Here is a 14,889-nt window from a genome sequence, read left to right as displayed (position 1 = left end):
AGACAATTAGCACATATTTTCCTCTCATTTGTGGGTTATATAGCTGTATATATATATATATATATATATATATATATATATATATATATATATATGTGTGTGTGTGCATGTAAGATTCCCTTGGGACTGTCTTGGGAATGAAGGGGTGTAAACTGAGAGAAGAGGAAGGTCAGAGGGTATGAGGGAATATGTTAAAGAGCATCATATACTTACATGCAAATATCCTCACGAAACCTAGCAGCACACACAGTGAATATGTGCCAGTAAAAATAAAACTGAAAAAGGAAAACTGAAATGCAGTTATGCTTATGAAAGTAGGTAGCTGCAAACAGCAGACACGGGGTGCTTGGAGACTTGAAAAGCACATCCTTCTAGGAATCTCAGCTAGGGAAGCAAGGGGTGGCTGCTGCTTTGTTACAAGTCTTGTCATTTTGTCTGATTGTTTTTTTCCTCAATTCTGTGAACTATTAGGAGCAATGGGGTGATCTGTCAGCACAGCTCACAGCAGCCAGGGAATCCCCAACCCTCCTCTCAGCATGCCCACCCCCACCGTGACAGCAGAAAGCAGCGCTTCTCACACAAAGATTCTTGGGGAGGCTGCCATTCACCACTGCCACCGGAGCCCAAGAGCAGAGGGTTCCCTGTGTCCCCAGGAGCAGTGTGGTCCCTAGTGAGGTAGGTACTGGGCTGGGTTCTCCACTGTATTCCTTTCTTGTGTTGTAATTGCCCAGTGATGCAGGCCAGGGTGTCTGCAGAGCTAAGGTACTGAGTAAGCTCTTTGGGACAGCCTCCTTCCCCCAGGGGTCTTGGCTGTGGGGTAGGGACTTTCATGGTGGGCTGGGAAGTTAGTCTGGAGTGACTGTGAACACCTTGAGGGTGGAAACTTTCTCTGTGTTGTTGGCAGTTGATCCTAAGTTCTTTTTTTTTTTTTTTAAGATTTATTTATTTATTTTGTATACAGCATGTATGACCAGAAGAGGGCACCAGATCTCATTACAGATGGTTGTGAGCCACCATGTGGTTGCCGGGAATTGAACTCAGGACCTCTGGAAGAGCAGTCAGTGCTCTTAACCTCTGAGCCATCTCTCCAGCCCGATCCTAAGTTCTTAATGCAGTCTTTGGCTAATAGTTATTTAAGTGTTTGTGAGATTAAAAAAAAGTGAGCCATAAGAATGGATTGGGATCAACCATAAGAAAAAAAATTCGATAGAACTAGCAATGACACAATGGGAAGAAAAGATGTTAAATAGAAGAATGTTAGGCTTTTGTTTGCATTTTTATTTTAAATTTCATGTGTAGGGTGCAGGCCCATATGTGTGCAGATGAACTATACAGAGAGATGAAAGACAGCAGAGTAGAAAGCATACAGATGAAAACCCACATGGGTGGCGTGCTCCTATTCTCTGTCTAATAACTGACTCTCCAAAGAGGGTACCTGATTTATGTCTGCTCATTTCCATGTAAATGTTCCCACCACAGCTGATGCTAAACTGTGCTAAGCTGTGGTATGACATCACTGGCTGTGGAGTCATTGGTGCCTGCCACTCTGCAGTTTCCACCAGACAGATGACATAGACACTCAGCATCTCAAGAGCCAAGTGCACTGTGTAGTCCAACTAGGAAATGCCTAGAATTGATACTTAATACTTCTTTTGGTGTAGTTTATTTAAGCTTATCTAAGTTGATATTTAATGATGGCTGACTTTAATAACTGGCTTGCAAGATTCCTAAACAATTAGTCAACTGCTATTCCAATCCACTGTTAGCTCCTGAACACCAAGGGAGCAGGTTCACTGTGAAGCTGAAACAAACTTGTTATCTGTTGCCTACCTACTGTTCACTGGGTAGGGGAGAGACTTGCACATCCTACTGCTACTTCATGTCTATCACAGTGTCTGTGCCCATGCTCAAAGGCAGCATGTGTAGGAGGCTGGACTGGGCTGGGTCACTAGATCAGAGCTCTACCACTTGTGAGACTGTGAGTGCAGGATCCCGGTGCGCACTTAGTGCCAGAGTGGAGGTTCCCACTTGGACCAGCTTGTGTGATCCTGGCTCCTTTGTCACTGCTCTGGGTTTGGAATGATTCCTGCAGTCGTCCTTGGGTCCACACGTGAGAACTGGGTGAGAGTTAGGTAACATGCTTCTGTAGATTACACTATTTTTCTATCCAGGACACCATGTTCTAGAAGTAGACCACATTCTTACCTGGTCAGCCTTCTTGTATGGAAGGATCATTTTCCCTCCTGGGGAAGGAAGGCTGTGATGTTTCATGTATTTGAGTGTAAATGTATTATTAAAATTGGTTTTGGAAACTCTGCTCATACTTTTGTCAGATGTGATTTGGGTAAAGCCACTGAGTTCGAGAAGGCAATGGCATCCTGCCTCTTGAGACCTCTGGCTCTGCAGAGAGGACATTCAACCACAGCTCCTTTGCTTACTCTCTGTTACCCTAAAAGCACCATGCCAGATTGGCTATCAGGACCAAGATCATCTGTCCTGAACATCAAGAACAAGGAAATTGATGCCTGGAAGCCCATGTTCCTCTGCTATGTGGCAGACCTCTGCATCCTTACTGTCAGTTCTTGTCCTTGCTAGCTTTAACGGCCAACTTGATACAGCCAAAGTCAACCCAAGATGGAAGATTCAGTTGAGCAATTGCTCAGATCAGTTTAGCCTGTAGGCATGTGTGCAGGGAATTGTCTTAATTATTAATTATGTACGAGGACCTAGTCCAGTGTGAGTGGGACCATTCCTTACCACTGGTCCTGAGCTGGATAAGAAAAGTGGCATAAGTCTCTGAGGGAGCCAGTGTTCAGCAGAGTTCCCAAATGGTCTGCTTTCATCTCTGGAAGTGTTAGCCAAATAAACCGTTTCTTCCCGCACACTGCTTTTGGTCAAGATATTTTATCACAGCCCCAAAAGGAGCTTAGCACAGTTCTGCACTGTGAATGCTGTGTCGTGATTGTGTGGGTCTCCGAACGCAAGGGTACAGTCTGAGTGGTGAGCCTGCCATGTGCAGCAGGAAGGGAGATTGCATGGGAGTTTTCTGTTTTGGTTTAACTTCTAGGATATATATCTCAAGCTGACAAAAGTCGAATCAAGAATTGTCATTTAAAGTGTTGTTTTCAGAAGTTTCCTAATTTAGAGAAAAATACAAACCCAGGAGAAAGGCCTACAGCAAGGCGTTGATTTGGTGGCTTGTCTTTGTATGTGATTTCTTATGGGTCACATGCCCCTTCTCTCTGCTCCTGCCTGTGAGGTGGATTTACTCCCGGTCAGATCAGAGCACAACTTCAGCTGTCTACTCCATTCTGTATTCATGAGTGTATCTCCTCAATTTATATCTTAATAAATTCTGTTACCCATTTAATAGATTCACGTGATTTGATTGCAATAAGGTATGGGGGAGATGGAGAGCCAAGGGCCCACGCCCTGGAGTCAGATCACAGTTCACTAGTAGAACCATGTACTGAACCACTGTATGTGAAATGCTTTGGTTGCCAACAAACCTCTCATGTCTTAAAGTCATCACATACGCATGCACACGCACACTTGCGTGTGTGCACAGAGGCATACCTTCTCTTTCATGTTAGGAAGCTCAGAGAGTGCTAAAAGAAATCGCATCTTTGTTCTTCGTGTGTATATACCCAGTCAATTCCATAGACAGGCCACAGTGGCCACAATGGGCGCTGAACACAATGGTTTCTTATACACATCCCCTGCACATGTCCCTTTTCCTTGACACCCAGTGGAGTCATTCTTTCATCCTGATGCACCCTGCTCCTCTTGTGTGTGCTAGACATTATTTTTAATGCTGAGAACATGGAATTAGTAATGACAGTGACCAAATCAATGCATAATTGAAATTACTTATATTAAAATATATATTTATTTCATTTAATTTGTATGTGTGTTGGGGGTGTGCACACCACTGGGTATAGAGACCAGAGGAAAACTTGTGGGAGTCTGTTCTGTCCTTCCACCATGTGGATCTTGTGTATTGAACTCAAGTTGTCAGGTGTGGTAACACATGCCGAAACCTGTTATACCACCTCATTGACCCTGAATTCATTTACCATTGAACAGCTTTAAATCTGTTTATATCTAGGAGGCTATCACTTGGGCTCAGTATTACCTAATACCCTTTTCTGATCTTAGTCCTGTAGACCCTAAGTGTCTTCACGGCTTGTTGATTTCTCCTTAGAGTAGTATATTAACCTGGACTTCTCTGGGCCCCTATACTCTGGTACTTGGGCCTCAGGATAGGTGATAAATTCTAGTTTGGAGCGGGGAAAGTGAGTTATTATTGCAGGCATCTGTCCTCTTATGGAGAAGGACATGATTTGTTGGTAAGGTTGATTGAGTGATGGTAAAGAAATGCTGAAAAATTTATGTCTTTATTTACGTTTTTGTTGTTTGTGATAGTTTCTCCATATATAACAAAGGCTGGCATGAGACTCATGACATAGCCCAGGCTGTCTTTGAACTTGAAATCCTCATGAAATAGCTTTGGAGAAGTCAGGTTACTCTGACATACGCCTCCCCTCCAGAGCCACATCCTTCATGACAGACAAATAAGCTTTCTCCCTTCTGAGAAACGATGCTTGTAAAATGTTCAACAGACCAAAGGGTTCCTCCTTCCTTGCTGGCAAATGATGTGTTGTAAAAATGCTTTGGGGCTGAGAGTTCTTTGTGTCAAGAGCCTGTTCTCAGCATCACCGGTTTGAGTAAAGGACTTTTATTTGGCCTCATATGCATGGTGGTCTCTAATTTTCTTGGGTGGACTAAGGCACTCCTGCCTTAGTCTCCTGTATGCTGTGATTAGAGGCATGCACCATCATGCCTACCCAGCAAGAAATTTGCTATAAAATAATTTTTAAAAATAATTAAAAATCTTATTTAAAAATATCCCGATGGTATTATGGTCACAAGGCTCATTTAACATGAACTGTGTGTTCACAGACAGTATAAATTTTAAGTTCTTAGTGACTTTAAAGTCATATCTTTCAAATATGGAATTTAACAGAAAAATAATTTTCTTCTGTAGATGGAGAAGAACACAAGGTGTTTTTTCCTCTTAACTCTTCCCTGTCTGTGAACTGAGAATGGGTGGGAATGGCAAGTAGGCCCAGCGTGTGATGCAGTAGCCAGTGCCTGGGCACATTCCCCCAGAGCTGGTTGACTTCCTGTTCCATCTGGGCTGAGCTCAGTGCAGCACTGGACAGCTTCAACAGACCCTTGGCTGGCTTTATGAGGCTCAGCACAGAAAGCGCCTCCCACATACCACACACTCAGGAGGCAGCACTCCTTTAATTTATGGGAGCCATTGGTGCTTTTGGACAGTCCTGACTTCATGCTGCTGTACCCCGATTGGCTGCTGCTTTTCTGTGTCCCCTCTGAATGGCAGTCATAGGCTATCAGTTCCTTCCCTTCTCAGCATAGAGCCATCAAGCTAGGCATCTGATTCCAAGTGGAGACACAGGGACATATGTTGAAGGAGAGAGCCACCCGGGTGCAGGCATTTCTGGTTGGCACTCACTCCCGTCACCATCACAACGGGTTCTTGGAAGAGGTCTCAGGTTGTCTGCTTTTCTAGCAGCCCAACAGACACCATCTGGAATATCCAGCGTCTGGCTTCTATGGTTCAAAGTGTGGCAGCTGTGACTTCAAGGCCACCAACCAGCTCTCTCTTCTTCTGCTGAGCTTAGAGAGAGATCGTAGGGTGTTGCTGGCAATTTGCTGCTATTTGCTCTTTTAGTCAATTCCTTTGTCATTTGGCTGATTTTTTTTCCTTCTTTCTCTTTTGCAGTGTAGCCCATGGCATGATTATAATATGAAGCAGTATTAGTTCATTGTAACAATATGAACGCTCAGGGGATGTATAAATGTTCTTTCATGAGATATTATTCTGTGCCAGGTCATAAGTTATTGTGGTTTCAGACATTTCTTTGGGATTTTCAGCTTGTTGCTTTCACAGTTGGCTTGCATGGGTTTTGATCAGATACCATGTATTGCAGATGCCATCAATGTGGCCAAATCTTAAAACAACACACAGCTTGAAAGGAACAAAAATTCATGAAACGTGTTGAAGTTAGTTTTTCTAATGGAAGTAAAAACAGAATTATGGAAATGCAAATGGATTGAAAATTCTCTTATAAGGGAGAGTAATCGATGAGATCATGATTTCATCATTATCAGTATTATGGGTACTATGGTAGTACTTGTGGGTGGTAGCATCCACGTGACAGGTGTTAGACACAACTTTGAGCTGTAATCCTTACCAAAGCCTGTGAGGTAAACAGTGGACTCTCAAAGCAGTGCATGAGGTTCAGAGTGCCTGGTCTGCCAGGTGTGTGAGTAGCTGCATATCCCTTCAACTCTGTTTACCTCTGTGTAAAATACTGTAGCCCTGGTGCTTGCCCTCTGGAGTCAGGGTGGGGAGCAAATGAGTTAATACGAAATGAGCTTAGAGTAACTCTTAATTGTAATTTTTCACAAGTGTGAAGATCACATACATGTCATTTTATGTCAAGACTTGTGTGAAAAGAGTGTTTGGAACCCTTTTTTTTGTTTGTAACCATCACTTTTTCTTTGCCGTATTTACAAGGGAAGTTGTTTAGTATTGGCTTGACTTATTTATAGTGTTTGGCAACTTCCTTTTTATGAGCTTACAATATGCTAGAAGGAAATAGAACATGAAAGACAAACATTCCTATAGTCGTGGTGGGAAGTTGTCCATGTTTAACAGGGGAGTAGACTGTGATTCTATTTCATTAATTGATACGAGCTGTCCTCCTTAGAACTTCAAACATTCTTGTTATTCTTAGCTTCTGAGACTGTTGACTTAAAAAAAAAATATGTAGCCAAAGCTAGCCTTGAACTCCTAATCCTCTTACCTCAGTTTCCTGAGTGCTGGGGTCACAGGCATTATGATGTCCAGTTTAATTAAAAATCCTGATGCATTTAGAGTTATGACTGAATAAATTGTTGCTTTAACAAACAAATCAGAATGGAAATCCAGTAAGGAAGACTTGATATGTGAGTTTTTAAAATAGATGACCTAATAACCTTAGGAAAATGTGCTTCATGGTATGGATTTATAAATTTTTCATGTTATTCATATTGCTCAAACCACAGTCTGTATTCTTTCTATAAGCTGGGGATGCATATTGATTTTGAAATCACCCCAAGCTACTGATTCCACAAGAGGCCCGGATTTGCCTTTAATGATTTAGCCTGCACAACTATTGCTAAAGTGTTTAAAGAAATCTAAGTATTGATTTTTAGGGGATAAAAGCAATTAATATAGCATAATTAAAAAAAATTTAAAACAATCAGCCAGAGCTCTGTGGAAGAGAGGACTAATGCTGTGCTTTGTGTTAGAGTTCAGCATGTCCTGGATATATTGTAGTCAATAACTGGTATTTTGGTTCTTGAGTGGTATGTTGTGTTGTCACCAACAGTTAATCTTTTAATAGATTTTTTTTTCATTCTTTGTATTTGGTTCCAAGTGAGTTCTCTTTGTGATGGAATGTAACTTTGGAAAGGAATGCGTATCTACAATATGTGATGATGAAAACCTTTGATTGGAAAAATGGTCTTGCTTGGACAGAGCCAGGAGAGACTGGGGTTTCCCAGTCAGCTGCCTCCTCCATTCTCTGCAGCTGTGAAGGACAGGTAAACTGATGAGACGCTGGTATCCAGGCATTTAAGTGTGATTACAGTGGGCAGCTCAGAACAGAATGTCTTAAATGCGAACACTCATTATTGCATTGCCGGAATTGTTTATGAAAGTCAGGAACAATGTGGACCATGATGAGTGTTTGGATTTTGTTTTGTTTTGCCTTTTGTTCTTGGAAGAATTAGTTATTTCCAGATCTTCCTGGAGCTGCAGATAAAGAAAGGAGAGGTTGTGTGTGCTTCCCCCAGCTTCCAATGTGCAGCCTGTCTCTTGGGTCAGTTGCTGACCTCTCTGGATCTTGGTCTGATCTCTTCCTTCTCTCTCTCCTTCCTTCCTTCCTTCCTTCCTTCCTTCCTTCCTTCCTTCCTTCCTTCCTTCCTTCCTTCCTTCCTTCCTTCCTTCTTCCTCTCTCCTTCCCCCTCTATCCTCTCTTTCCCTCCCTTTCTTGTATTCTTTCCTTTTCTCTTCCTCACTCCCCCTTCTCTTCCCTTTCTTCCCTCCAACCCCTTTATTTATTTACTTTTTTTGAGGCAGCATCTCACTATGTAGACTAGGTTGGCTTCAAACTCAGTCTTTTTGCCAGCAACACCTGAGTGGTGTCGTCACAAGTGTGAGACACCACACCTGGTTTCACACTTGTTTTTCATTCACTTAGATATTTGTGCATGTGTGTGCACCACAGTCCACATGTGTGGGGTGGAGGACAGCTGTGGGAGTCAGCTCTGTCTACCACATGTGTTCTGTGTTCTACCTTGATTTTTTCTTACCATTGAAAAGATACAGGGTGGATGGGCTGGGCTGGGCTGTATGGTTTGGCGTTTCCTCTCAGATCTGCTTTCCTGGATCTCTCCTGAGGCTTTGGGGTCACTTTTCCTCTGCTTTTTAATTACCACCCTCTGGGCATTGTGATATTGGGAACTGAAGCTGGAGGCTGATCCAGAAATGAGTCCCACAGTGGCTCTCGGGAGCGCGGAGCAGACATGAGGAAGTCTTTCTGCTGTGTTCACTTTGTCATTTCCCCCCTCCTTTCCTTTTCTATTCTAGACCCGTATACTGCCTGAGTCTCTGAAACTTAGGTCAAACGTATTGATGGAAAATGTCAACATTAAAAAGATTAACTTCTAAAGATTAAATACACTGCCTCCAGTCCTCCTAGTTGTCCTTAAAGCATTGGTCAGATCACTGATTCATTGGAATAATTCACATTTATTATACACTCACAGCATACATATCTTAAGAATCATTTACAGAAAGGATTCATGTGGATTTTTATAGAGTCTGGTTTCTGGACACAGTGACACATACTTATTTGCTTTTGCCTTTCTGGAACTTCCTGGTATCTCATTTGATTATTTATTTAAATATATAGTGCTGTGGGATGTTCTGTATGGCAAATGTGTTGCTAATTAGTCAATAAATAAAACACTGATTGGCCATTGGCTAGGCAGGAAGTGTAGGCGGGACAAGGAGGAGAATAAAGCTGGGAAGTGGAAGGCTGAGTCAGAGACACTGCCAGCCGCCACGATGACAAACAGCATGTGAAGATGCCGGTAAGCCACGAGCCATGTGGCAAGGTATAGATTAATGGAAATGAATTAATTTAAGCTGTAAGAACAGTTAGCAAGAAGCCTGCCATGGCCATACAGTTTGTAACCAATATAAGTCTCTGTGTTTACTTGGTTGGGTTTGAGCGGCTGTGGGACTGGCAGGTGAGAGAGATTTGTCCTGACTGTGGGCCAGGCAGGAAAACTCTAGCTACAATATAGTTTTACTTTTCAGCCTTTTAGTGCATTTGTGTATCTTTTATTTTGTGTGTATGCATGTGGGGTGCACACCACAGCACTCACTCATGTGAGGTCAGACTACAGCTTGTGGAAGACTGTTCTCTTTTTCCACCATGTGGCTTCTGGAGATCAGACTCTTATCAAGCTTGGCAGCAAGCTCCCTTACTCCCTGAACAGTCTGGCCAGCCCTCCCTCCTTTTAAAGACTGATTATTGTTTATTGATTATTTGAGTATTGCATTCTACACTCATTCTGTCTTTATATATCCCCTCTCAGTTCAATTTTATATAGAATATGAGCTGTGATTACTCTTTCCAGTAAAGAAAGTAGTTGGCCCAGCCTGGACTAGCTTCCATGGAGGTAGAAAATCATGCAAATAAAGGGATTGTTTCCCTGTGGGTGGGAAACACAAGGATAGAATGAGAGAGTACACCAAAGAAGTCACCTTGGCAACTTGGGAAGTCTGGCTGAGTCTGTTATGATGAGACAAGTGAGCTGGAAGGTGGCATGGTCCCTCCAGGCTGAAAGCACAGCGTAGGCAGTTCAGGACTGAGGCAGTGGAGATCTGCTGGAGTGGCACTCGGGCACCTTGACCCTGCTTAGGCTGAGCAGCATGTTGTGTGGGCTTGTCTGAATTAGATTTCTCTCCGGGACAGCCTCAGTACAGCCTTTTAGTTTTCAGAATGTCTTAATGATAGTTCTAGACTTCTTTAAACCATGACTGGATTTTGTGTAGCTGTGAAAGCTTCATATTTTCTTTTAAGGTTGTGCCAAATGGATACATGTATTCTATTTGCATAAAAGCCTCTTTTGTTTGTTGAGATAGGGCCTTACTGTATAGCTAAGGCTAGCCTTAAACTCACGATGTAGCCTAGGCTGGCATCAAAATTGAAGTGATTCTCTTGCCCTAGTCTGTAAATATGGGTTCACTTGTTCTTAGAGTTTTGTATTTTTTTTTTTTTGTGGAATGTTCATATTTAAGAGAAGTTGACAAGACCCTTGGAGAGCAATTTTTTCTTGGCCTTCAGTAAGAGACTACAGTGGTTAGTTTTAAAAGTTACCTTGTCACAACCTAGAATCACCTGAGAAAAGAGCCTTCATTGAGGAACTGCCTAGATCAAATTGGCCTCTGGGCATGTCTGTAGGGGCTTGTATTGATTATTAATTGATGTAGGAAGACACAGCTCACTGTGGGTGGCACCATTCCCTAGGCAAGGAGTTCTAAACTATATCAGACAGGAGAAAGCTAGATGCAGTCAGTTCGCAGGCAGCATGGGTGTGTTCATTTCCCACTGTTTTTGACTGTGGATGTAGCTGCTTCTAGTCCCTGCCCTGACTTCCCTTCAGTGATGGACTGGGATTGTAAGCCCAATAGTCCCTTCCTTTCTCTGTGTTGCTTTTTTGTCAGACTGTTGATCACAGCAATAGAAACTATAACAGGGACAGAGTATCATTTATCTCCACCTGCTCATTGAGTTAAACCCTCTCAATTCACGACTATCTCCCAAAGAGCACGGTCACTAGAACCCAATGGGCTGCTAACCCCTTCCTGTCATTCATTAAGTATACTTAACTTATAATTTTGATTCCCAGTTTCTGCTTGAAACCCGATTTCTTTTTATGGTCATTGTGCCTGGGCAGCTGTTGTATTTCATACTGGAACAGATAATTACTTTTCTAAGTGGCAGAGAAGTGAGCGGGTGTCTTTTTCTGACCTGATTGATCAGGAGCTCTGTGTTCCAGTATTGACTGGGTTTTTCACAGTGGTAGAGTTAATGCACCAATGTCCAATGACAGCTGGGAGCTTTCTGTGGCCAAGACAAATCTTACTGAGTCTTTGTGTCAGATTCTGGCCTTTTTAGGTTGGAACAGGTCACATAAGGAAAATAGTGTGCTGTCCTGAAGAGCCTCTCAGATGCAATGGTTTTAAAAGTCTCTCTGGAATTTTCTTCCTGGCTCACATGCAGTGGTGGAGCACCACAGAATGCTCAGTGGTTCATGGAGCCCAGAGTCACACAAAAGTGATTTAAAGGAGATTTCTCGTTTAGTAGCAGTAGATGTTACATTAGCTGATTTCTAGAGTTCTTCAAAAGAATGGCTAGTGCTGATTATTACAGATAGCATGTCACCTGCTCCTTGTCTGAAGATGCCTAGTCTCTTCCACAGTTGGAGCTGACAGAGGATGGATCACATTGCTTAATACCCCAGGCTCTACTTTGCAGTGTCTTCAGGGTTTGGAATTGTTATCCATTGTCTCGCTATAATTTTAGGTAAAAAGAAACCGGTGGGAGATGTCTGTTACATGGCTTGACCCCTGCTCCAACTGTCACCAAACCCTTGGGACATAGGTCTTCTCACCACTGTCATCAAATGAAAAGCGGAGCCTCATGCCAGACTCTTCATGTGGTTGTGTCATTTGTAAAATCTCTGCCTAGTTATTTTAGTTGTTTGATAGATCAGCAATCAGAAGATCCAAGATGTTTGCTGCATCTCAGACTCAATCTCTCATGTGACTTCAGGGTCCACCACGGTTGTATGCGAGCCACAAAGACCCTCGGGCCCAGAGAGCCACGAAAGTCCTCGGGCCCAGAGGCTGTGTAATCTGCATAGCAGTGCATACCCAGAAAGTGCACAGTCTTGGATTTGAACCCATACCTGTTTGTTAACCTCCAGGCTTCTTCAGACTGTAGAAGTTAAACCCCACCTAGTATTTTTCTGCAAAGATTTATGAACAACTTCTAGAAAGGCCAATCATAGGGAAAGCAGATACTCATTGTGGGTATTGATCTACTGCCAGCGTTTGGCTGCTTAGGGTCCTAAATGGTGGCCCCTGAGTGGCAGCTCTGTTTTCCTCGTTAGTGTCAAGTAGGTGAGTAGGTGAGACTTGTCTATTCAGAGCCCCTGGCTATACACTCTGAGGAAGACGCTTCACCATAAAGCAAAGAATTGGGTAGGACATTTCACATTTTTAAAAGCTTTTCAGGGCAGTGTGCACTGGGCGCTCAAGGACAGATGCAGCCCAGCCTGTTCTTCCTCCTGAGCTTTGTGTCAGAAGGTCATGTTGCCCTGCTGTGGAATCTCAGAAGTGACATTTTCTAGTGATGGCTTGTGGGGCTCATTACTGTCTCCCTATGGACATAGAAGAATTCCATGTGGGTACAAACCATGCTTCTTGTCACTGTGTTATACCATTCGTTTCTAAATCAAGATGATGAAAATGAGAAAGGCTACTGTTCTGTCTTTGAGAAATTTAAAATATTAAGAATATGAGAAAGAATATCATAGACTTCCATGTTCCTATTTAATCATATTTTCTCCAATATTTTTCTTTCTTTCTCTAAGAAATAAAATAGTAGAGGACAGAAAAGGTCCGCCTCACCACTGCACTGCTGTTGGTCTCTTAGGGTGGGGACCAAGTGCCATTTGTATAAGAGGATGCTTGCCTGGGCCACCTCCTCCCTGTCAGTAAAGCATCATCCTCTGGTAAATCTGGTCCTGCAATGCATCTCCAGTAAGAATTGGATCAAAGGTGTGTGCGGCCTGGAGGGAAGTATATTCCATCCAGTGCTTTCTGGTCCTTCAGGCTGTGATGGACCTGAGGGACATCTTTCTTTGAATCTTTAATAACCTAGAGAGATCTAATTTTGGGCAACCATAAATGATACAAAGCTAACTCCCTTACCTTCATCTCTTCCAGTCACCTAACCACCTGCTTACAGTGGCTGCAAACCTTGCTCTCCTTCCATTCTAGTGTCAAAGCCACTGGAGACAGCAGTGGCTCTCAACAGGACTCACCACACCCTATCAGAGTTCTGACACCTCCAGTCAGCTTTCTCCGTGTCTGCTGATGTGGTTCCTGTACCTTTTCTGGCATTCATTCAATACCAGATGGATGATGAGGTCATAGTTTTTTATTGGATATGATATCAAACTCCAAAACAGAGTCCCTTCTAGACTCTATGGAGCATGTGTGTGTGTGTGTGTGTGTGTGTGTGTGTCTGTGTCTGTGTGTGTCTGTGTCTGTGTGCACACGTGCGTGTTGCAGACTCCATCATGGAGACCCAGGAAGGGTAGGTAGCAATGTTCCCTGAAGACAGTCCTCTGATAGAGACCCCTGGGCCCCTTCCTGCTCTGCCCTATAAACAGGAGGCTAATTCTTCTGGGAAATTTCACAGCTTCCCTAAGCATCCCTCATCAGTATAAGGATGGACCTTCTGAGTGAGTGTCTTAGGCCGGGTCTCTGCTCCCCTGACCCAGGGCACCTTCACTCTGGGGCTGAATGGAAACATGGTTGGAATACGACTTAGTGTTTGAAACTTTTAGATATTTTTAGCCTGAAAGAAGCTGGTACTTATAATGGAAGCCAAACACTGCCAGGAAGCAAGCTCAAAACAAAAACGAAGAACAGCAGTAACAAGAGCAAGCTTATTCAAAAGATCCACAGATTATGTTTACAAGGAGCCAGCGCAGCCCCAGAGCCCCCTAGGCTCCCCTTCATCATGGAGAACTTGTTTCTCATCATGACTTCTGTTCTGCAAAGCAAAACAAGAAAACAAAAGCTCCACATTACCAAAACTAAAGAGGAATTTACAAACCCTGGGCTGAGGCTGCCCTGTATGAAAGGCTTTGGAAGTGTGGCATATACATTTCTGTGAACATTATTATTGTATTCTGTGTGCATGTGTCAGCACACGTGCAGAGGCCAGAGGTCAACCCTGGTGTCATGCTTCAAGAGATGTCCACCTTGAGTACTGGCTGAGTCTCCCACTGTCCTGGAACTCGTCAATTAGGCTAGGTTGGCTGGCCGGAGAGCCCCAGGAATCCTCTTGTCTCTGCCCCTCAGTGCAGGTTATGGTCTGCCACCATGCCTGGCCTCTTTACATAGGTTCTGGGTTTGAACTCAGGTCCTCATGTGGACCACAAGTACTTCACCAACTGAACTTCCTTCCTGCCAAAGGAGGTAAATTCTTAAAATCTTTTCCTTGGTGTTTTTACAGCTACATAAATAGTTCTGTTCGGCTTGTAAAACTGTCAGTGTAACCTGTGACCACCAGGCTTATTTGCACAGGCCATCTGTCTGCATGCTATAGTAGCTCGGAGGGTATGCCAAATGTCAGAAATACAAGAAGAAGGATGGAGTCAAAGGCAGAGGTCAAGGGTCATCCATATGGGAATGCTTGCATCTCCTAGGGCCCACTGGAAAGAATCAGAGCGTGCAGCTATTCTTCAGGTAAGGGCATCCCATTTCTTAGAGAAAGGCCAAAGCAGCAGGCGTTCCAAAAGAAATAAACTGTCTCTGTGGGACATCCCTTTTGTGTTTTCCTGAAGATTAAGAGAAATACAGAAATTACAAAGATAAAGAACACTATTGCATTAGGAAAGGACTAAAGTTTGTGTGTTAGAGTGCACATGCTCACATGTATA

General features: G+C 43.2%; 1 protein-coding gene across 1 annotated transcript in view; it reads left to right on the top strand.

Moving 5' to 3' along the window:
* Tmtc1 (transmembrane O-mannosyltransferase targeting cadherins 1) overlaps nucleotides 1-14,889 on the top strand; it is a 223,706-nt gene that overhangs the window by 31,720 nt on the left and 177,097 nt on the right. The window contains exon 5 of the mRNA XM_059256410.1: nucleotides 472-675. Within this exon, the coding sequence (XP_059112393.1) occupies nucleotides 472-675 (204 nt within the window). The remainder of the gene's footprint in view (nucleotides 1-471; nucleotides 676-14,889) is intronic.

This window comes from Peromyscus eremicus, chromosome 3 (genome assembly GCF_949786415.1).
Source record: "Peromyscus eremicus chromosome 3, PerEre_H2_v1, whole genome shotgun sequence".
Lineage (NCBI taxonomy): Eukaryota > Metazoa > Chordata > Mammalia > Rodentia > Cricetidae > Peromyscus > Peromyscus eremicus.
This window is presented reverse-complemented; position numbering and strand designations above follow the sequence as displayed.